Raw genomic sequence first — 24,244 nt, forward strand, 5'->3', positions numbered from 1 at the left:
TCAGTCATATGATTRGAGAATAAAGTACCATTTTTAGTGTTGGATGGTAGTTTGCATGGGGTGATCTCCAGTGGTGCCAAGAGTAGCAGCTAGCAGTAGTGCTGATCTTCTCACGGAAGAGAAAACTGAACTGGGGTTTAGAAGAGTTAGGCTCTTTCTGTTCTATGCTAYACTTTTATAGCAGTAAAACCATTGCTGTTGAATTAAACTTGAATGTTTACCTAGGGGACTGAACTGTGAATGTTGGAGAAATTTTTTTCATTTCCATCTTTAGCTTTTAAAAGCTTTTTTTGCCTTAGCTTAACTTTCTTACAGCTTTCCTTCATGTGAAAAATACCAGAATTAACAAAGTATTAAAGGAAGTTTAGTTCTTTTTTAATCATTTCAATATGAAAATAATTAGTGCATGGATTTGAATCGTATTTGTAATATGGAAGATGATTCAGTCATATCTTTTGATCTTGGCTGGAGGAAGAACAAAAAGAAGTTTGCTGGTTTAAACAATTAGCTTAGACAATTAACTTAGATATTTGGTAAACAAGTTCAGCTGTTAGGATGGTGAAACTGTCAGAGGGTTTACCCAGGGCCAGTTTAAAAAAACTTTCCTTCACAGAAGTTTCTTAAAAACAAGTTTGATTATTTTTTTATAAGGGATAACCTCCTTTGGTGTGTAAGATAAGACTTGATGTCTCATCCCACCTTTAATTTCTCTGATTTTGGTCAAATATTTAGAAAGTAGCTAGTCATTAGAAAACTCTTGCTTTTGAGGTGCTTTAAGCCAAGTACAATTGAAACTCCAGCATTTCAATATAGTAAGTGCAGTAAACATTTCAAAATTTCTGAAATAAGTATTTCTTTGTGCTGCTTGTAAAGTATCATCTTTTTTTTAAGAGTTTGTATTACCCAGATAAATGAAAAGTGCTCATAAATACAATCTTAAAGTAATCTACTCAATTTATTTTGTAAATGACCATGAAATAATTAGGAGTGAGATGGGAAGCATTTGGCTGAATTACTGATACAACTATTACCTGGGATTGATTCTGCTACCTTAGTTTGATTTTGTGCATTTCAGTCAGCTCTCATTCCTTTCCCATTTGCCTCATAATTGTTGGAAKAAGCTAAGGTGGTCAAGCATATGACCTTATCTCTGAAACAATTTGCTATCAGGCTTTGCTAAACTGTAACCTGAGTAAATATCTTCTGGCTCGCCAAAGACTTGTGCTTTTTAACAAGAAATAAGCTTTTGTTGGGGCTTYTCAACTTCAGGCCCTCCAGTTTCCTGGTTTTTTTTCATCTATCCTTCTTACTGAGGAATGAATACAACTCACAGCTTTGTACCTGGGTTGTTTCATTCAAGCTTGAAAACRTTGGGGAAAAAAATCCAAAAAGATGTGAGCATCCAGTATCACAATCAAATAGCAGTATCTGGTATGAGCCCACATACATATTATAGTTTAATTAAAATCTGTCACTCCTCGAATACCTGCATGTGCACATGCACACAAAATAGTTGACTCCTGAAAGGGAAACTCTTTAAGAAGGTATATTGTTATCTTGAATGTATCAATTAGTCATTTCATAGAAGCTCATAGATATAATAAGGAATAAGTCTTGAAAATGCTTAATAGTTATGAATTCTTTTCCCCATTACTTATTATGACACACTTTAGCAGCTTGAGTTAAAGCAGTCTCTTTCCCATGTGTTGGATCGAGGATGGCATTTTTCAGACTAATAAACTGCTACTGTAAAAAATCTTAATATTTGTAGTCTTTTTCAGGCTGCAGTTTAGTTTAGTTATCTATGTTTGATATCAAAGAGCTAACCTGTCTCTTACTGCACAACTTGCACAATTACTGTGCAAAGCAGTTTGCTRTGGAACTTTTCATTTTGCAACATCCCCAACATAAACTAAGTATAAATCCCAACTGTTTGAATATTAAGTTCTTTAATTTCACCAGTACTCATTTTTATGTTGTTTTTTTTTTTTTTACTTTGTGCAAAATTATACAAAATATTAGTTCTATACAATGCTTTTAGTCCATTGTTATCTTGACAGTTGTTGTGTATGAGCTTAAAATGTAGGCTGTAATCAGAGTGGTGCTTGTACTGCACTGTCAAATGACAGAAGTGTTATGAGTTGTTCTTTTTACATCAGAAAGATGGATAAGCATGTATTTGATATGCAGACTATGATGACATGCAGACTATTCAGGAACATTCAGTATATTCTTTCTTGGTCTCTTCTCCAGTCCTTCCAGCAAAACTAATTTGGTTTTCTAAGTGAGGCCAAAACATTCAAATTGTGCCCGATAAAGCTAGAAGAAAGCCACTGAAACCTTTATTTGGAGCTGAATCTGTTCTCTCTATCATTACACAACACGAATATGAGGCACTAACKGTTCACGTGGCAAAAGGGAGCCCTTGGACTTCCCAGAGCCACTTTACTGTCTCTGTTGCAGCACCAAAGTTACAGCAGCTGCTGTTTTACCATTGCCCCATCTCTGCAGCAGCTGGCCCCCCACAGCCAGTCAGAAATGATGCTGGGTCTCTTGGCCTCAAAAATTGCTCTTGGGACAGAGGATCCGATGCACAGACAAGTCTAAGCTCCCTACCAGGGATTTCCAATTCCCACACAACAGTAATTGCAGTGCTAGCTGARCTCTAAAACTTCTGTGGCTTCTTTCTGTTTTTTACTGCAAAGCCATCGATCTTGCATTTATTTCATGTTTTATTGGGTGTTAAGTGTGGCATGTTACTGAAATCCTATATTAAGTAAAGCTGACTTGTTAGATGTTTTGTATATKAATACATTAAGTTTTATTTATGTATTATGAACAATAGTACATTTCGTGAATTAAAATTATTCCTATGCAGAAAGTGACATTTTAAGGTTCAGTAATTACTCCTTATTGTCATATATTACTGGGAAGCTTTGATTTGATTGAATCTGTTCTGTTCTGTCTGTGGATGGAAAACAARACAAATAGATTAGTTATTGTTAAAAGAAAGTTAAATCAAGTATTTAAACATTTCCATTTAAGACTTTTTATTTACAATGTGGAATAAGTAGTGGTCTTTTAACTGTCATATTTTTCTTGGTGTTATTTSTGTGCATCCATCAGTATTGTGATTGAATAACCTGATCTTAACCAGTACACTTTCTTCTAAGTTTCTTCTGATGGTTCGTTTAACTTCTTAAGTGTGGTTAATACTGAAATGGGAAGAGTGAGATGTGGCCAGGACAGGCTCGAAAGGGTGCAAGCGCTGCGTGCTCGAAGTGTTGTGTGCTTGTTCCGTAAACAAGGTGCTGAAATGGTGTCAGCCTGGCTGGAGTTTGCTTTAGGTTTGGGTCCATCAGTGTAAGTGCTGTGGTGGTGGTGACAGTGCTGGAGGTGCATCTCTGTGTCCAAGGACTTGCACACGGTGTGCTGGTCACAGGTTAAATTTCTGCAGGTGATAAATGGCTGAGCAGGTACTGATGGTCAATCCTGCAGCAGCCTAGAACTGTACCTGCCTCTTGGTGCTCAGCCCTGCTCTGGGCTCAATGAGTGTTTTATCACCCAGATAATCTGAGCTTGTTCCCAAGCATAAGAGAAACTGAATTTGACCTGAGTTTTGCTTTGTATGGTCATTAATGTTATAACTAACACCATCGACTTCAAAAGTGATTTACTGCATGGATGGTATTTTAAAATGCACAAGTAAATCCTTTCAGAGTCGATAACATTTTGATGGAATTGACACATTAATAGGCAAAATTGTTTATGTGTAGKTTTTACTTTTCCCTGTGAGAAAACTTTCAGAACGATTGTTTCCACCCCAAGAGTATTACAAATTGCTTGGACCATCAATAGTTTCCTTAAATCTTTTGTGGAGTACAATAAACCTCCCTGTCCTTTTTATAGTGAGAGTGGTAGAATTTCACCTGCCATTTAAAATGCAGATAATACATTGTTTGGAGGAGTTTGCTTGAAAAGGTAGGTTAAGCTGAAATGAGTCATCACCAGGGTGCTCTGTGTGTGTGCATGTATTGGGAACTTGATACTGTGGGAAAGCTGCAAGGCACCTTCTAAGGTGATGGAAAAGAAATACTGTACCACAATTAGTTTTRCTCACAAACAAGAATAGGATTCTGTTATCGTGATTAATTGCATCTCACCATGTTCCACCAGTAGGTAAGCAATAGCAGGAGCTGGGATTCTTGAACGATAGCGGGAAAGAAAAGACTAACAAGTGAAAGGTACAGAAGCAGTCTTGAAATTTTCCCTGCTTGCCTAACAACTATAACCACAATTTTCAGCTTCTGAGATAGATGAAAGTGTTAAGCAGGTCCCTTTTCAGTGACAAAGGTTATTTGAAAATGGCTTGAGACAGGACTATTCTTTGTTYTGTTAGTATTACTGAATCTTTAGTATAAACTTGGCATTTGAAAGGAGGACTACCTTTAGTATAAGCCTAGTTTCTAACATTTTGGGTTCCCTTTTTATTCCAGGCTTATGAACTGTGAATATTCCATTGGCTTTTATCTGCTTTAATAAGATCCCTCCAATATGAAACAGTGTCCTTTAGGGTGGCAAGTTAAGCAGTGAGGTTTTCAAGGTCACYTGGGAAAGAAAATCAGAATAAAAGGTTAAAAATGGAAAAAAAGGGGTGTGACCTGGAGAAGTAAATGGAAGGGTGATGAGTCKATATACTGGGCTTCTTTTCAATTATTTCCACTCTGGTTTATGTATGCCACCACTCTAAGTCTGCAGTAATTCACTGGCAGAATGTATTTAGTTTACTATTCCAGAACAGCTTCAAAACCTATTAAAATACAAAACTCATTATTATTTGTCAGAAACTAAAGGTGAACATACCAGACACATGATTAGTTTGCCATAAAACAGTTTCATGCATCTATAAAAAGGCATAATGCATTTTACAAGTTTTTGATATATTTGGATAACTGAAATACCTTTTCATTAATTTTTAAGAATAGAAACATAAATATTCAGTACAATATTTTGCAGATAAAAATGGGGAGGGGACTTGAATATTTCTAGCATATCATCAAGACTTGAGTGTAGAATGTACAGAATATACAGCAGCTGCAGGTAAGAGAGAGAAAAAGAGACAGAATCTTRACAGCTTCCCTTTTCCAGTTCAGGAATGCGGGATATAGGCCAAGGTGCTTGGTCTTCTAGGAGCTGGTATGAGCATTGGCAAGGAAAAAYGTTCTCACTGAGTGCTTGTATCCCACAACACCAGCTAGAGGAACTTTTGGTGCCATTTTAAAAATCAAATAAATGCTGATAAGGAGAAGGGAGGCAGCAAAGGAAGTTATATGGTGAGTTTCAGTTAAAGTGTCTAAAGTTTGGAGGAAAATAGGAAAAGTACAAATGTGTTGCATTCATAAAGAAGTTACTGCTCTGAAAAAAAGTCCAACAAATGAGAGATGTTGCCTCCTTACTTTGTTCATTGTTTCTTCATTATTTTATTTGGTTTTGGGAGTTTACTTTTGTTTTGGCTTTTTTAGCCCCAGTTCAGCAGCCACTTGTGCAGACACATGGCAGAGCTGTATGWGTAATCTCACAAAAATCAGTAAGTTTATCCATGTTGGTGACATGGACCRCAACTCTTACAGAATTCAAGCACTAGTTTGCAAATATTTCAGGATTTGCTGTGGTGTACACATTTGTACAAAACCTAGCACAATCATTCTATGAAACTAGGAGGATTTAGCAGTAACAATGAGGGGGGAAAAGGAAAATTTTCAAAAAATCACAYGAGTTTCTTGCAATTGACTGACTTCAATCATTTTAATCTTGGTTTTATGAGCACTTACTACTTTGACTGAAAAATGCAAAATGAGGATGAAAGTCTGTTATTCGTTCACACACAGATTCTGTATTAAGCAATTGTTTTTATTTTCTAATAATTTTTATTCRTGTTTCAAGGTGAAACATTTTTCTTTCATGCATTGTAAGCTCAAGTAAGTGCTCCAGTTTTAGTCAAATATGTAGTTGTGTTTTATCTAAACGAGTCCTAGTTTGGATGTCATTCTTTGCAATCACTTCTTTTCCAAGGTGATAGGGATGGAGATATCCAGTTCATTCCCTTTGCCAGGATCTAATGGCTGTTGCAGGTTGTAATATTAAGGACACCCAAGTGATTCCATGCTGATGTTGGCACCCACTCACCTCAAGCCCCTTCAGATGTGGGTTGTTTTTTTTGCAGTGCTCTGTTGCAGCTGTTCGCATCCTGAGCTCCAGCAGGACATACTGGCTGATTATTCCCATTCAGGAATCATTAGACCTGGGTCAGTGCAAGATTCTGGAGAGTGCAATCCAGTGCAAAAATGTGTAATCATTCTTGATTTGGTAGGCTCAGGGCTAAACAAGAGCTAAAAAATTTTCCTTATCCTGAACTGACTCTGAAAAGCCACTTCCACTGAGCTGCTTGGAGTTCCTGATAAGTGGGAGTCTAGTGCAGCTGTCTCAGGTCTGGCACCRTAGAGAAGCAGTTTAGATCTGTGTGGTTGGGTAGTCTAGAGATTGTCAGAGGTGTTTGGACTAATTCCACACCCAGGGAGCCCTGCCATACCTGAACTCTTCACAGCTGAGTCATTCCTCTCTGCATTGAGCTTGCTTAAGTGCTGGACTGCTGTTTCCAAATCCAGAGTWAAATGCTGTCGATACCTCTCCCAGATGACAGAACAGTTTTATTCCCTTGCTTTGTGGACAGGAGTTGGAGGAGCTCCTGYAAGTCACTTTTCTCTCTGGAGAAGGCATGCTAAGATAACAGTGCATACTGTTGTCTGAAAATTCTTTGCCTGGTGTGCTACAGGTATGTCAAAACCTGCCTGTTTTGCTGAAGCACGTTCCTAGCAAGGTGAGTGTTTGAGAGAAGGCTTGAAAGGCTGAGTTTATTCCAGATTTGCATCTCCTGGCTCCATTTTCCCCTTCAGAGGGAAGGGGATGAAATTTCAGACCCTTGGTTAAAGAGTTACAAATATTTGGGGAAGCAGATAAGTCGCTGCTAATTGATTTCCTGGCCTCATGCTCCCAGTTTTGGAGGTACTGGCATTAAAGCTGMGGCATGAAGTGGTTTGAGTTAATGATCTCTGTCAGATGATTAGATGGCACCACACATGTTGGAACAGAGTAGCTGGAAGAAAAGGAGAATGTGGCATTAGCCGGCATAGCTCCAGAAAAAAAACCTTACAGTTTCTTCTGACTTTTGAATGTAGCCAGGAACTTGAACGTATATAAATGAGACTGGGCCAGGACAGTCCCTCAGTCAAGACAGGTTAGATTATTTAAATAACAGATTAAGTAGGTCTTATAAAAACAAAATAAAAATGCTTACTTGTAAGTGATGGTCTTTGCCCTCTGTAGAGGGCCTTTTTATAATAGTTTGCTTCCACTGGACTGGTTTTCATTGCTTTACATCTTTAATTTTATGGTAGTGCAAGTTTGTGGTTGATATTCTCTTATGCTGCACTCCAGGTGACTGACCCAATATTCAGAAAGRCAGTAGTATTTGTACTTTTTTTGTCTGATTATTCTTTCCACCTTTTTAAGCTTCAATTTGTTAATAATCAAAGCCAATGAATGCATCCATCATGTAGGAGACATTCTACTATCTGTAGTTCAGTATTTCATCAATTTCATTATTATGGTCATAATAATTTATGATAAAGAGACAAGCAGACCCAGAATCCTCATATTGTTTGATGAAATGTAAATGTATGTGTTTAATGTCTAAAAAATTATTTCTGATAAAAATAAATCCAGGCTAAAACTAGTCTCGTGGGAGAAACTTAACCCTTTTCACTGGGCTTGGGGAAGTAGTTGATAACTGCTGCAGCTGTTTGACTCCCTTGTTCAGATTAAAAAATAAATTAAAAGCAGGAGGAAGGGAATGAAAGAACATTTCCTTACCATGCAGTCACACAAGCTATTGTCTGTGATCTCCCTGCCCCCATCTCTTTCACCCAGGCACACATACACACACACACACAAAAAGCCAGTTTTGTGTCCTTCTGAGCGCACAGATGTTCCTCTTGGCACCCCTACAGTATGGATAGGGGTTTTTTTTTGCAGGCGCAGAATGTGAGGCTTCTTTGTTGGAGACAAAGTGTTGCCTGTGGTGGGAATTGCTGCAGTGATGGGAAAGTATCGTAATGTATTGTTGGATTACTGTGTTTTTTACCCCAGTAGAGACAGTACATTAAAGTAGCTTTGTGGGCAGTGAATTGTTTGAGCCAAGCTTGGCTAGTAACACCCTCTCCTTGGCAAGCAGTCACACAAGGTATGGTTGGCATAGTTTGGATGGTCACAGGRTTTGTCCCAGGCATCTGCAGCAGCTCTGCTGCCTTGAGTACAAGCCTTGGCAGCCGCATGTGAGCTAACAAGAGTGATCTGACTGTGGAGAGAGAGCAGTCATAGTTTCAGCTCTTCAGGTTCTAGTGTTATGAATATCTGATATGGTACCAACCTTCTTATAAATTATTTTAGGACATCTATTCTGGGTTTTCTGTATAAAGAGCCTAAGAAAAAAGCTTAAAATTTTAAAATCATTATCTAAGTAAAATTAAAACCAGATATCATTAAGTGCTTGTCTGAGTTTGGATACAGAAAAGGGTTCAAATTGTTTCTTGTGCTAAAATCTATCAGAGAACATGGTTCTTCTTTGGGCACAGTTGATGGTGTTGTCAGCTTAAAGCTCTGAATCCTGCTCTTCTGTTGTGGATGGTACCAAACAAGAGAAACACAGACCTGGAAGCTGGGGTTCTAGATTAAGTTCCTTTTGTTCATATGATGTTATTTTTTATCTCCATTCTTCAAATCCACACAGATTTTGTCATTACTTCTACTCCTTTGGTTGGCAGTTCTATACTCGCATAATAAATATCTGATGTAGAGGTCTACCTGTGTAAATCCAGTTGAAAGGTTGCACAGTTTAAAACGGAGAAAATGGAGTCAAAAAAGAGCTTATAGATGAAAAATACCTTGAAGAAGCTGCTTCAAGAAAGAATTTAGAGGTGAGACTGTAGAGGGGAAAGTTTACTGACTGTCTAATAACCATAAATTCTTTTGTTTTTCAGTTGCTTCCTCTAATGACAAAAATTCTATTGCTTCCTTTTTCTTCCTTGGCTACTTTTATCTATCTCTACTTTTTTCATTGTGAAGAAAGATGTAATAATTTACTGTTCTATAGAGCTTTCATCTTTCCACATCTAGAAAAAAAAAACCCCACAGCCTTTTTCTTTTTTGGTATGTTTTCTCAGTCCATGTTTGTGTGTTGTGTTTAACGAGAACTCAGCAGTGTTTCTCTATTGACCAGAAGACAATAAAGTAGTTATAGAAAAAGGCATAAGCCAAACAAGTAAGGARGATGACTCTTGTCTTTGTACAGTATCACAACAGTTGCTGCTGGTTCATTTCCAGGTGCACTATACATACTGGATGCAGATCTGCTGTCATAAATACACCTACTTTTTATTATTCTTAAATAAGCTTTTTTGATCCTTGAGGCCTGTTTCTTGTTTTTCTCTCTAATTTCACTGAATTGCATAGATTATAATTACTCTAAGCTTTTCCCTTTTCTTACATTCCCCCTTTTAAAATTGTAAGCTTGCCCCTGTTTCAGTGTCAGTGTCCCCTAAACAGAATTCCCCTTGGAAACCCTTCCTGCCCTCCTGCTGCCTTTGGTGTTAGGAACCCAGGATCCATTCTGATGTATCCAGCAGCATGGTTTCTTTCCTAGCTTTCCCTGGAGGTCCCTCCTTGTCTACTTCCAACTTGCAACTGGCATTTCTGCCTGCATGTTTCTTTTGAAATATCCAACTGTTCGTTTCTTCTTCATTGCCTCCAAAACTAAATTTTCTGAGAAGTTCCTTATGATATTTATAATCAGTGATAGTCCATATTTCCTTAACATCAAGCATTATAGCATTCGGTCAACCTTTGTAAATTTCTAGTATCTAGATAGGTCTGGTAATACCTTGTTTCATGCTCTTTTGGATGTTTTTTCTCCATTTAGTATTTCTAAAAGCTGGCTTAGCAATCTGAACTCACTTCTGACATTGTTGTGTGTAACAGGTGAGTCACTTGTTAGGTGACCTGTCTCACTGGTAACCCAGTGACCTAGACCCACCTGTTCATGGATATTCTTTATATGTTTTCCTCATCTGCTTCCCAATTTCATGAAGAATATATTTAAAAAATCTGAAACACATCTGAGCACTGTCCCTCTCCTGACTCTGACTGACATTTATTAATGTGTTAGGGTTTCTAACAGAAAGTGGAACCATCAAATATTTTCTCTTTTCAAAGGAAAGTGCATAGCATTCTGCAGGGAACAAGAACCTTCCCATGCTTTACATTCTTCCTTGCCAGTTCTTGAAAATCAGATGGACAGTGTCGAACTGGTTGCATTTTTAAGGCATCATTCCCCAATAAGATTTTCATGTTGTCTCTGAATAGACTGTTATTAACTGTGAAAGTCATTGGAATGAATAATGCAAGTGTTAGCTTACAAAGAAATGTTCCTGAYCAAATCTGAAAATGTTCCTTTAACAGAAGCACCATGAACTCTTTTTCATCAAAAACGCTCTGTTCAGTGTTAGTTCGTATTGTTCATTTAYAATGTAAGTAGCTGACATTGTTCTTGAGGCATTCATATAAATGGACACGAACAAGGAATTGAAACTTCAAGAAGTATTATTTGCTATACTTTAAAATGTTGGGTACTGTTCTCTGATACAGAAATGCAGGCATATATTCTAGATGTGCACACTCGGTGATGCTTCAAGATGGTTTGAGAGCACTGGAAATAGTTAGCTTTATAATCTGTTGTTATGGGGGACTTWTTTCCCTGCCAGATTCCATTTTGTCCTCTTTTAGCTTTTTCAGACCATACTGTCAGACATTTTTAGCTAAAATCTTTRGCTGAGTGTCTTGCAGTTGTTTGAGCAGTCTGCATATGTTACATCTTACAGACCAACTGTTACATAAATGTGACTCGACTTTTGCCACAGTGAATGGCAAGAGTGACTGAGCAAGCCAGAGGGCAGATGTGACAGGCAGTGCTTTGTGCAGGCACCAACAGCCACAAGGAGAGTTGGGGAAAGACCAGGGAATAGGAGGGTTCAGGGAAGAGGCTGGTACTTTYCAGCAGTCCTTTGGGAAGGAGCAATCCTCCTTTGGCCTTAGCTGATTGATAAAGAGGAACCATATGGTACCTGCAGCTCTTCTTGTCTTTGAGTCCCATTCAGTTCTTCCTCCTTTTTGCTCAAGCCCATCAGCTCTCTCCACAGCCCTCATCCACWTTCTCCAAAGTTGTATTCCTCAACCTGCATCTCCCCAGACCCCTCTCTCCSTGCCCATTCTTCCTGAGACTCCAAACCAATAGTACCCAGCCTTGCCTCATCTTCAGCGCCTTTTGCATCTCCCCTGTCACATTCACTTGCAACTAAAAATACAGGTATCTGTGGCAGCTGTTCAGCAGCTCTGTTTTCTGTCTGTCTTTGTATGCCAGCCCTTGCATTAACATGGTTACCAGCACTCACTGCCACTGGAGCAGCCATTTCAGCCTCCCTACATGTCTTCTGCATGCAGCTCTCCCAAGAGAAGAATAAATCCAGTTTATAACTATGGTGAGATTTAAAGACATAGAAAGRTCATGGACAGTACTTACCATCAGTGCAGATGAGAGCATCAGAGCAGCGTTAGAAGACATATCTGCAAAAACCTGCTGACAGTATGTGAATTACCCTGGTTTGTTGAGGATTTTCCTGTGTGACAGCTTCTCCAAGCTGTACAAAGCTTAAGAGTTGAGCAGCAAAGCTGGGCGGGTTTTTAAATTCATTGTCATTATTCCCATAGCTAGTATCATTACCCAGATAGAATAGGGGAGTCTGATTTGAATTTTGATAAGAACCACGTCTGAATTATCAAAATGTACTATTTATAATCCCTTATAAGAGATCTGCCAGGGTGGCTGGTGCAGGGGGACTGGAATCAGCTGAGTGAGAAAACTGAGAAGCACTGCAAGAAAGAGAAGACAACTGAACTTAGTCCATACCAATGAGAGAAAAAGTTGTGTTGGGGTAAGAAACAGAGAGGAGAATGAGGTTGGCTAAATAAATGGACTGGGACTAGGATGAGTGAGGAGGCAGTAAGTAAGACAGGGCAAGAAAATATGTCTAATGGGTTTTTATGTGGGATTGGAAAAGAAGACTGGAAATGCCTGGTCAGAGATCCCAGGGGGACAGCAAGAGACCAGAGGAGTTATGATTTAGGAAATGGAATAGGTGTAGAAAGGGAGTAAGATTGAGACCACATCTGTTAAGAAAACTGGAACAGTATTGTGGAAAGTGAATTTGAGCTGTGGAGGGCTGAAGGTTTAGGACTATGTTAAATATCTGACTGAGACAAGGTTTCAGCATGGAAAAGAGAATGGGTAAGAATTACAATGAGGATCACTTGAGGAAACATGGATAGAGGATCGTGAGACAGAGCATACTTCACATTAGTTTGTTTTTTCGTTTTTTTTCTACTTGGCTACCTTTATCTTTCATCTTTTAAGCTGTTTGCTTGGCTTCTGGTGCCCATAAGCATAAAGGGCTATGGGGCTTTTTAGTGTTTTGTGAAATAATTGGCTGATTTTTTAATAGATATAGTCRTTCTTTTTAACATTTTGTAAGTTAAAAAGCAATATTTTAATTTAAATACTTTGTTTCATAGTTTAAACAGTGGGGAAAATACAAAAATTCAGACTACAGACTCAGATTTCTTTTTTTTTTTCATTTTCCTCTCAAGTTAAAGAAAATGCTTTACATTATAGACTGAGATACTGCATAAATTACTGTATGATGACATAACTATATCTGATGCAAGTTCTTAGATGACAGGAGCACCTCTTGCAAGTTTCATTTGTGCCATGGAGAGTTTCTCTGTGCCATGGAGAAAAGGTTACAGCATTTATCTTTGATGTGATACGAASTACGTTTTAAAATACAGGTTATTCTGTGGATTCCTTCCCTAAAAAAGGGAATGATCCTGTACCAAAAGTTTTTTGTGAATGCAAATTGATACTTGGAGCGGCTGTAGCAAAAATTGCAGCAAGATTTTTTTTGTTTGTGCTAGTAATTAAATATTGGCTATTTGGGGTTTTGTTTGAATTGAGGACAAGCATGTTACTTTTTAGAAGTGATTTACAAATAAGAAAGTCTGCTGAGACTCTAAATGTCCATACTGGAGCAGAATTAGATTTAATATTTGACACCTTTGGCTGTATTCTTTTGCTGTCACAGACACAAATGCCATTGATTGTTGATATCATGGTTACAGCGGAGCTTGACAGTGTCTTTACAATAGTTTGTTTTATGCTTTTCTGTGACAATTATAAAACAATTCTTGTCAGGTTTTGCATTTGCCTTCTTTAAGCAATAGGAATGAAAAGTTCCATGTTCCATTCACCGATGTCTGTGCTAGTTTCAATCAGCTGTCATCTCAATAGCCAGCAGTGGAGACATGGGGAAGGGTGCACCCTGCACTTGGGTTGAATGAAGCTGCCAGGGCTTGACCAATAAATTCTGGGTTTGGACAGCTCTATAAGCATAAGTAGAGATAATATTTTACCCCCTAACAATGGGATAACTCCAAAACTCTGCTGCTTGTACTAATCTGTTCCATACCTTTTTCCCCTCAAGTGTCCATACATGCAGTGTCATTAACTTTTCTGTAAGCTCCAATTGTCCAGAGAGAATGTTTGAGTGCTTCAGGGTGTTTTTCACATCAGCATCTAGCTAATAAGGCCAAACCTTTTGTGTATTCATTTCAGATTTCTGCTTTAGATGGTGATCAGCGCAAAGCGGGGTTTGGCTTTGGACTTTCTCAAGTGGATAAAACCTGTTGGTTTGGAGGATGTTTGCCRTTGGATCTGCTTATGTACTGTTGTTCCAAAACACAAGGTGACAATGGCTGTTGTTTAAGTTGATTGTTTCACACACACTTAAATCATTCTGCTAAATRCTTCCAGGAATATGAGAGGCTTTTATCTGCTTTTATCTAGCAGAGTATCTAGATCTCTGCTTCTATCTAGCAGAGTGTAGACTATTTCCTCATAGAAGTATGGTTTTAGCACAAAGAGCAAAAGTATTTTGAAAAATTATTAAGCAGGTGTCACAAGCAGTAACTGCTCAGAAGAAATAAGAGCATCTTTGCTTTCCTAGTTCAAGGAAAGAAGAAAAATTGAGTAGGAAACAAATACAGCTGAAGTGGTAATGGGTTGATGAGTCACAAGAAGCGAGATTGCATTTTCTGATAGAATGTAGCCAGCAACCTTGGAGCATTTTTGTGAAGTATTTGATTGCAGAGAACAGAGATGCTTTCAAAATCCTATTTTGAGCATCCTTCCCTTATTTGAATGACTGGATGCTGTGGTAATAAATAATGGATGAGTAAAATTTAARCCGAAAGGGACCTTCAGATCATCTCTCAGGACTTCACTGTATCATGAGACATGACATTTCAGCAGGTTATCCTGAACTGAACTMGCACATCTGTTTTGACATCTCTTCAGTTGAAGTGATCAATGGCTGAAAAGTCTCAGTGCTTGGAGTTTTTCTTACTGGTCCGTCAATATTATTTGCAAATTGTTGTTCTCATCTGCATTAGTTGAMCTTTGCTTTCCTGATTATTACGTGCTTTTCCCAGATAGATTTAAGCACCTTTTAATACCAGTATTTTCTTTCTGTATAGACAGCTCAATCTTTGTMATAACTGATCAAGAACTTTACGTGGTTATTCAGTTCTATGCATGTTCTTTGTCCTGTCTTTAATAGCCTTTAAAAAAAGATTGTCAGCAGGATACTGCCCCATGCTACTACTCTCCCAGTATCTCTTACCACCTGCTCTGCAAAATTCACTTTCTGCTGCCACTTCTTGCTATTGCTGCTGTGTGCAAAACTGGGATCTGGCCTTTTTGCCCCAGCTTGACCTAGGAGCTTGTTCTGAGGAGCAGGGTGTATGTTATGACTGCTGTCTGGACCTGCTGGATACAGGATTGCTGTCCCCATCACTACATGTGCAATGTGTACCTCGCTGCAAAGATCCACTTTAGCAAGATGTAGTTTTTTACACAGAAATACACTGCCTTCAGCTTGACAGCAGTCTGCGCTTTTCATCCATATTTCTTCCGAACAAGAATTTTGTGTATACCTGCAATGAGGGAGGAGTTCTGGGAATTGGTGTGCTTCTGCAGAGCTTCTTCCTTGTGGGGCATCAGAGGGTGACCTATACAAAAATCACACAGATCGGTGCACCTTATATAGGATGTCCCTTTGCTGATGAAGTTGAGACCAGTGTGGGCTCAGGCAGCATCTGTGAATGCTTCAAAACATTTTTTAGAAACAAGATGAATCATTCCACACAGAGCTTTGTTCCACACCAGCTGCACTGCTTTGCTGCTGGCTGCAGTTAGATAGAGGTGAGTTTGCTTCTGGGGATGCTTTATGATTTCAGTATTACTAATGAGGAGCTACGGGGTGATTTTGAGTGGATTTGAATGGTGGTAAAAGTAGTGAACACACAATTTGGAGAGAAAGTGATGGTCAATTTATTTCACTATCTTTGCTGCTCTTGTATTTTTTCTGAGGTTGATAATGTGGTGYCTTTCACATAATTAAAAAAAGAGRAAGTGAAATGGTTACAAACTTTGTAAACTGTTTTGTACTGTGCTAAGGCACTGAAACAAAACCTTTTGAATAATGGATCTGAAAAACACACTTTGAAATTCTCACAGTGCAAAAATGAAAGGCATCAAGACTTCTGATGGCATTCATTGAGAGTACCATGGCTCAACTCTAACCGTGTCTTTGGAGTGTTTTATATTAATTGATTTTGTATGGAAGATAATTCAGGGATTCCTTTCATTGCAGTTTTTGAAAGCCATCACTAGACTKTGCTGGGAGACATTAAAAAATAATGATGCAAAAATGTAAAAAAGTCAAATTAATTTCTCTAAATGACACCTTCAGAGCAGGAATTAAACCCCAGGTTTAAGAGTTGCCTTCTTTACTCCTTTCAGAAATGCGCATTCCTGTGGGGTGGGACAGAGTGCATGGAAAAATGGACAGTGGATGACAGAGGTCATAACCAGCCCTACAAGTTCTTTCAGCTTTGTATTGCACAGGTTATTGTTCCAAAAGTAGGCAGTGGGGACTGAAATCCAGTAACAAAATAGAGGGTATATGAACCAAAATGTTCTGCTTGTCTCAAAATATCAGTCCTGTATTTTTGTAGTATGAAATAGAAGGTATCTGTGAAAGCATTTTTGAAAGGAGTGGGAAATACCAGCCAAGACCTGATGAGACTCAACCATTTCTGTAATTGCATTGTTATTTTTGTAGCAATGTTTCCAAGAATAGAAGCTTTGTTGCCTTAAATTTTAAACTAATAACTTGAATGGTTTTAATAGAAAAAGGACTGCTTGCTAATTTGTGATCACATGCAGTTTTAAATATTGGATAGTTTAACAAAATGCTTTAATGTCTACACCTRTAATTTAGAGTTTGAATAAAGTTCTTAATGCCATTTAGTAATGAGGATGCTTCCTTTGCATGTGAAATTGCGCACCTGCAAAACTCCTGTCCCATTTTCTTGGCCAAAATTGGTATAATTACCATMCTCATTTTTAGTTATAGTCTCCTTGTTTTTAAATGCTCATCGCTTTCCAAGGTAACTTAGTTTGTAGACCTTTTGCTGTAACCTGGAGTGACTTTTAAGTTTAAAAAAAAAAAGAAAAATTCTTCTCCTAGCATTTTTAATGAGCAGGAGCTGAAATATGTCATTCCATATCCTCCCCCTCCAGTTTTATTATGCAAAAATGTTAGGGTTTTTTGTTTCTTCATRTATCTTTCACATAATAAAATTACTTTAAAATTACAAGTTTGAAATCCTGACTGAAGAGTCTGGGGAGTTCTGAGTAAASCCTTTAATTTACCATTAAGATTTTGAGAGATTTAAAGTTTCARTGCAAAAATGAAAGGACAAGCATAGAAAACAAATTGCAGTAAAAGGGAAATAGACAGTCAGAAGGAAGTTTCCAAGTCACTTGAGTTTCAAAGTGCACTGTGCTACTCATGTAAAGTAGCAAAGAGAAGACCTACTTTTTGTAAGTTAAGACACAGTAGTTTGATATTTGCTTGCAAAGTTAATAAGCCCTATTTTTAATGTAGTAATAGGACATAAACTTTAATTTTTGTATTTGTTTTTAAAATTTCTTTAGCACCATTAGCAAGGCCATACTGTTTGCTCTCTCTGTGCCCTTACCTTCTGTSTTACACTGTTGATATGTGGTTGCACAGAGTTATGGTTCAAATAAGAAAAAGGACTTTAATTTTGCTTCTTTTCTAATTCTTTTCCATGACAGTTTAAAAATTACAAAGAGCACTGAAGCAGTTATTTAGGTTGCCACTAACTTAGCTAAACATCWTCTTCTGGAAGTGGATGTTTGAGGGAAGATAGACCTTGTACTTAGTGCTTTGCCCACTCCACAAGAGTTGGAGAGAAGCCTGCAGGTACACATTTAAAACAGAGAAGGCTTTTTGAGACCCAGTGTTTTTTGGCTGAATTTCAGGCAATGATTTCTGGTGATGCTTCAGTGGGTGCTCTGACACTGACCTGAGAAGGGATCATGGCTCAGCAACAGCAGGCAGTGGATTCCCACCTCTGAATGTGGGTGTTAGGTGGAGTCCTTCCATTCAAAATTGGTGTTCCCAAAGGGGTAAAATTCATAGCTATTGTAAATAAATTATATGGAAGTGGATCAAGCTTTGAGTCTACTTGCAAAATAATTTTTGAAGTTCCAGAGAAATTCCTATACCTTTATTTATGTGTATAAATAAACACCTTTGTCTACTTCTCAGTGAATTTAATACTCTTACCTGGGAATAGGAAGTGGTAGGAGGAAAACATGGATCCTTGAGAAACACAGCACTTGGGGGTTGGGTGAAGGTTAATGGTACCTGCTGATGGTCATTGGATAAGATGATCTTGAATACCAGCATTGTTATTTAAAAATAAAGCAAGTCCTTTTGCAAAATGAAGTAAGTAGATTGTTTCTTTCCTTTTAMACTGGTGTCCTGTGTCTCCTAGGCYACTATTCCTGAAAATAATAAAATGCCTGCTTTGTTTCTGGGTCCTACTTCAAGCTTCTGCATTAACCATAGGATAGTTTGATCTGTTTTAAGGATAAATACCTTTGTGGATAGARTATGATTACTATGCGTGGAGCAACCTATCATTTCCTGTTGCTCTAAAATGTGGTGAATAGACCACCACTGCATGTTGTGTTCATGTTTCTGCTTTTTCTGCATCATTCACATACTCTTGAAGTGTTTTAGCTGTAGGGAACATCTGCCACAAACCCAAATGTTTATATTATTATAAATTGGCAGTTGTGTCAGCTCTTCAAAGAGATGTTCATTGGGATCTTTTTGTAAGCAGATGTGCTGTGACTGGAAAAGCTTCTTTAATAATTGAGTTAAGTATGATTAAAGTATCTGGAATCTGTTCGAGTTACTGAAGCAGTATTGTAKATTGTGATGCTTCTTATGGAAGTACAATTGCTTGGATTTTGCATTAAAAATATATGCTAAAGTCATGTCAAAATATGAGCAAAGTTCTCTGCAGATGGTACAGTGAGCAGTGCTAACATTGGGGGAGCCATGCTTAAGATTATTTATTGATTTATTTATTTTCTATAAAATTAGATTTATTAGTCATGAGAAGTACAGTTCCTTCACAGATTTTCCATGTGGACTTCCCTGGTTATAAATAGCACTTTWAAAGGCTTGATTAGAAAAAATTAGTTCTATCTATTCCCTTGTAAAACATTGCTGTAGTCAAGCAACCAGCCCAAAAGGACCTGATGCCTGATGAAAGTAATAGTTCRTATTTCAGTTACAAAGATGGAGCTCAGTATCTCTCCCACTGTGTGCTGTCAGATAGAGAGAGGATTTCTAATTTAATTTAAACCTCATTCAGTTCAATCTCTGCAGAAGARTGTTGGACCCTGAAAGTAGTTTTCTCAACAGCATCCTTCTTTAGGTTACTGGTGAGCTGCTTTCCCTGTAYGAGGAAGGAGAGGAGAAAAATGCAGAGGGATGATTGGTCTTTAAAATTTGTTACAGAACCACTGTTTTTAGTCTTAAGTTTTATTAGATTTCAAATATATTAAGATTTTTAAAAACAGCACAGAATGTTGTAGTTGAAAGGTCTGAGTTTAGTGTCAGTCAGGTTTTAATAGTTTTATGCAGTCTTTACTTTTCAGTCTTTACTTTTTCCTCTTCTTGCCTCTACTCAATATCGTATCGTTTCCTAGATTTCCACACAATTCACCTGCAGTGTTTTCAGTGCTATTTTGACACATACTTTACATKTATCCCTTCTTTTCTATCTTCCCAAGCCTCCGGTTTTCTCATTAAAAGGAACCTGCTCCTTCTTTTCTGTTTCCACAGACCATTTCTCCCTCTCAGATTTCCTTCTCTCCCTGTTATTTTTCCCTTTCTCAAAACCCAATCCCCCTGCCTCCCTCCCCACATTGATAAAGGCAGAAAAGTCTGATATTTTATGCCAAAGATATTGTTAGGGATCAGGATAACTTCATGGTTAGAGGCAAAGGTGACCCATCTAGGCAGCAGCTGTCAGTAAGGTGAAGATTTTGCTCATAATAGAGAATTTTCTGTGAATTTCTCCCATATACCCAAAAAACTAAAACTAAAATTGATTAAAAGTCAATGGTCTTGTATTTAAGATACTTCAGTGAGGAGTTTTCCTCTTCATTCCCCTTCTTATTCCAAAACTTTTTTGCAGAATCTCTTCTCAATAAGCCTAACCAATGCTGGAAGATACCATCCACTTTTAAGATCTTGTTAATTGTCTTTGGGTTTCAGCAACACTAAAAGGTTGCACATTGGGTTTCATAAATAATTGTAATCAGTTATGAAACTGTCCTGTTTTGAAATGCATATATTTCACAGAGAACGGGACAGAATCGGTTCTTTCCAACTATTTAGGTAACAACCAAATGTGAGCTGTGCTCTGTCTTTGGTAGCTGTGCCTTACTCTTCACTGCAGCAGCCATTACTTGCATTTTGGACTGGTGAGGGTMTTCACTTTTATGTTTTTAACAAAATGTGTGTTATTTCCACTGGGCTCATGCAAATCATCACAGGATTTTTGGGATGAATGTTGGCAGAACCCTTGCTGACTGAGTATCTTATACACAATCTTACTCAGGGTGGAGGTATCAAATGATCTTTCTTTGCAGTGTGGATCATAGCTGAGTATATTAGGATTAACCAGGAAGCACGGGAAATGAATGTAAGATAGCACTGACAGAAAATGAAAGCAAAGTACAACAAACACAAAACCCACCATAAATGCAAGTACAGGATCTTTTCTTAAGATGTTTAGTTTTCCAAATGAATCTTGGTTTGATGAGCTGGTTCAGTTTTGCTTCAYGCTAGTAAGCAGTTGTCAGACAGAGAAGATTGTCTGCCCAAGCTGGAGGTGAAAATGAGCAAGTTGGAAATGGGTACAGCCAGACATCCCTGTTGTATTTTTTTGTCATTAACTTGAGAACATTTTCTCTTGCTTTTGCTCAAGGTAGTCAGCTTGCTGCACTTTCAGTTCTTGAATGGTGTTTTGACTAGGGAAAAAAATTGCAACTTCAACTTTCAAAAGAAGAATAATTCTCAGTTTTATTGCTGGACTTTAATCAGTAGCTCTCCAGGTGCATTATAAAACATRCTCGTATTTTAAAAATCTTCACTGATTTGGCATGGCCATCTTAACACAGGATCTGTTTTAGAAACACATTGAACAGTCACATCTTCTGACTTAAAAGGAAAAGGAAAGAAAAAAGAGAGCATAAAACAATAAAACCCAAGCCTGTAGGCAGAATGTTYCATTACAATAGTTGTGGGGTTTCTTTTTAATTATATGTAGTAAAAAACTTGCAGATGATGCCCTCTCTTTGGATGAGGGGATAAGACAAGAAAAGTTCCTTGCCTGAGGCCCAGGGTTGGAAATATAAACCATAGTTAGCTGACATGATACTTTTTGATAATAGCAATGTCACCAGTGATCTAATGATGACTTTTCCTCCCCTTTGATGATACGTTGTCCTGCAGATAATTGTTGGCATGATAGCAGATGATACAGTAAAACATTTTGATGGAAGACAAGAATAGTTTCCCATACAATAAACTGCTTTTTTGTAGAGGTTGCATTCCCACAGTGGGATCTGGTGATGTCTGTTCTTCGATGGGCAGGACTGTATCAGCAGAGACTGGCTCTGTGGTGGTGCAGAGTGTGTCCCAGCAGTTTCAGTGCTGATGCATTACAACAAAGTTGGACTTGGTTGCAGTGTTTTGTTTTCTGTGGGGCTGCTACTTGGTTCTGAGAGGAGAGAGCCTTAGGAGATGCAAGACCTCTGCTTAACAAAACTTACCTTCTTCCCCCTCTCTTCTTTTCTTCACAGAAAATATCAGAGAGGAACCCGGGTACGCCTGAGGCTGCTGGATCTTGAACTGACGTCCAGGTTCTTGGGGGCAACCAGTGATACAACATTGCTGGAAGCTGATGCAGTGCTTTTAGGGCTTGCAGARAGCAAGCAAACAAAGCAAAAGGAGTAAATTTACTGCAAAGAAATGCATTTTGTGCTCTTTCACAAGTAACATAAATTAAATGCATCCTCAGGAAAAAAATGAAAATTTTCTGTCCACTTTGTCATGTAAAAAATGAGATCAATAAAAGACCATAAGCACATTGTACCTGATTCTTGCTCCATTTTCATTCACTCRTCTTTCTGGCTCCTTACCTTTAGATTTAAAGGTGAAAAGTTAACTGAGCTTCTGTAGGTTCACTGAATGTTTTCATGTGCTTGTATAAAGAATTTCAGAGTCCATCGTACTATCCGAAAGGAATGTTGWTCTTCCATGGAGAAGTCCAAAGCCTGCTGTATAGGTGCTGCTTCCAGGATGGTGTTTCAAACAGAACAACGTCAAGGGTTTCAGATTTCCAAGCTGCAGTGCAAGCTATTTACTGCAKATCCTGGGTTTAATATCTGTTACAATACATCATGCTTTTATCTCTGTGAGGAATTAGAGATTAGTCTTTGCTTTAATCAGAGCTCCCATTTCCAATGTATGTTAGTAAATTTTCTYTGGTGATTCATAAAAATTGAAATTGTTTCAATATAGTTGGGCAAGTGTAGGTCTTAGGTTTCTGTAAATATATTTAAGATAAATATAATGGATGTTTGAACACACAGCCAAAGAATTGTGCTATGGTAATATTTCCTATGTCTTTTTTAAGCTTTTGTTATCAGAGAACATTTCTTTCGATTTCTGGTATATGCATGTCTGAATTCTGCACAGTCATTTGTGATCWGCATAGTGCCTAGCAGGTGTGCTGAGGGAAAGTGAAATTTGCYGTTGATACCACTGAATTGCAAAAGAAAGCCTGTTTAATATGAAAATACTTTTCCCAAATGCTGGAATGAAATGGGACTTGTTAAGGTAGTATGCCTTGTTTGTCTGCAGTGACTGTCCAGTGACAACGTGTTTCTTTTATATGTGTGTTATTTTGCTAGTTGCACAAAATTCAGCAAAAAGCACACTGGCTTAAGCAATGTATCACTCATATCCACAGACTCCTCATCTTTCTGTTGGAGCAGGCCACGCAAGGCAGTGATAACTCCTTCTGCCTCTCATGATTGAGTGCATAGGAAACTCAGTCATGTGAGAGAAAAGGAGATAAGGAATCCCTAAAGAAGCAGGGTACCAGGGAGCCAGTTCCACAGCTCTCACATCCCTTTCCTTGCCTTCTTCTGGGAGGTGCGTGGATAAGATGGCATCAGAGTGCAGAAGTGGAAGCAATTCTGTTAGATCACAGCTGGCTGGTGGGTCAGGTTGCCACCCAAGCTCTGCATGTCTTATTATGGTCCAACAAGATTTGTTTAGAACAAGATACAAAAGCTTTAACCTGTTTATAGATTAAACATTGTCATTTCTTTTTAAAGAGTTTTTGTCTTTTTTTTTTTTAACATATGAAAAGAAAAGCAAAAGGACAGCTGAAGTGCCTTTTTACCTGGAACCACAGCTCTATGGCACAGAGCTTTGATTCTTTCTTACACCTTTGGCTAAAAGCAAACCCTTGACCAAATAAACAAAAGAAAACTAATTTCCTACCTTTGTCATCTTGTAACACTGAAACAAGAGGTACAGTGCAGACAGAATCATAGAATTATTAAGGGTGAAAAAGATCTCCATGATCATTGAGTCCAGCTGTTAACCCAACACTGCCATCTTTAGCACTAAGCCATGTCCTTAGTGCCACATCTACAGATTTTTTAACACTTCCAGGGGTGGTGGTTCCACCACTTGCCTGAGCAGCCTGATGACCTGATATGGATCGTTTTCAAAATACATCTCATGCATGATTTGTCAAGGAGAATATTTTTAGTATAAGGTATTTATTTACCCAAATACTGGGAGGGATCACACTGTAAATGCAAAACCATTCTGAAGGAATGGGCATGTTTCAGCAGATCMTTTTACAGTTTTGCAAACTGAAATTTTGTTGCTGACATCAGTATGGATCCAAAGAAGAGAGGAAACGAGCAACGCGAGCTTATTTTGTTGGTTTAATTTGTTCATTTATCTCAGTGATCTTAACTAGGGGATTTTGAGCATGAATTTCATTGGGTGTTAGCCTCCAGGTGAAGAGTTACCCTATCACTAGAGTAGGAAAAGAAGGACTTTTTGAGAAGCCAGGAGGGGGTTAAAATATCAGAGAAATCCTGTCTGCTGAACGTAACTCATCCTACATACTTGATCAGCCTTCAAGACTGATTTGAGAGGAAGTGTATGTGTTAATGTTTTGGAGCAGGAGAAGAGTTATTTCTCAGTAGGGTAACAAATGATGATTTTATCAAACCTTCAGAGAAGTAGCTTTTGGAGGCTGAAGTGGTCACTATTTCAAATCCAGTTTACTGTTTTATTTGGAAACCCAAGGGTTCTCATAAACTGACCTAGTCATACAAATTGCAGGGTTGAATCTCCAGTGGCTTTAGGCTGCTGTTGAATCTCCAGTGGCTTTAGGCTGCTGTTAGTCTTTGTGGCCTTTGGCGAACCGGTTGTTGTCCCAGTTCATCTCTGGTGACCTTCAGTTATTAATT

General features: G+C 38.2%; 1 protein-coding gene across 1 annotated transcript in view; it reads left to right on the plus strand.

The window, feature by feature from the left end:
* The window catches only part of TPD52 (tumor protein D52), a 122,095-nt gene extending 99,057 nt beyond the window's left edge, over window positions 1–23,038 (plus strand). The window contains exon 7 of the mRNA XM_057370103.1: window positions 21,545–23,038. Coding sequence (XP_057226086.1) covers window positions 21,545–21,698 — 154 coding nt within the window. The 3' untranslated portion in view covers window positions 21,699–23,038. The remainder of the gene's footprint in view (window positions 1–21,544) is intronic.
* Window positions 23,039–24,244: the final 1,206 nt, after the last annotated feature.

The sequence above is a fragment of the Malurus melanocephalus genome, unplaced genomic scaffold, assembly GCF_030028575.1.
Source record: "Malurus melanocephalus ecotype Western Australia unplaced genomic scaffold, MMel_1.1 scaffold_119, whole genome shotgun sequence".
In the NCBI taxonomy this organism is placed as follows: Eukaryota; Metazoa; Chordata; class Aves; order Passeriformes; family Maluridae; genus Malurus; species Malurus melanocephalus.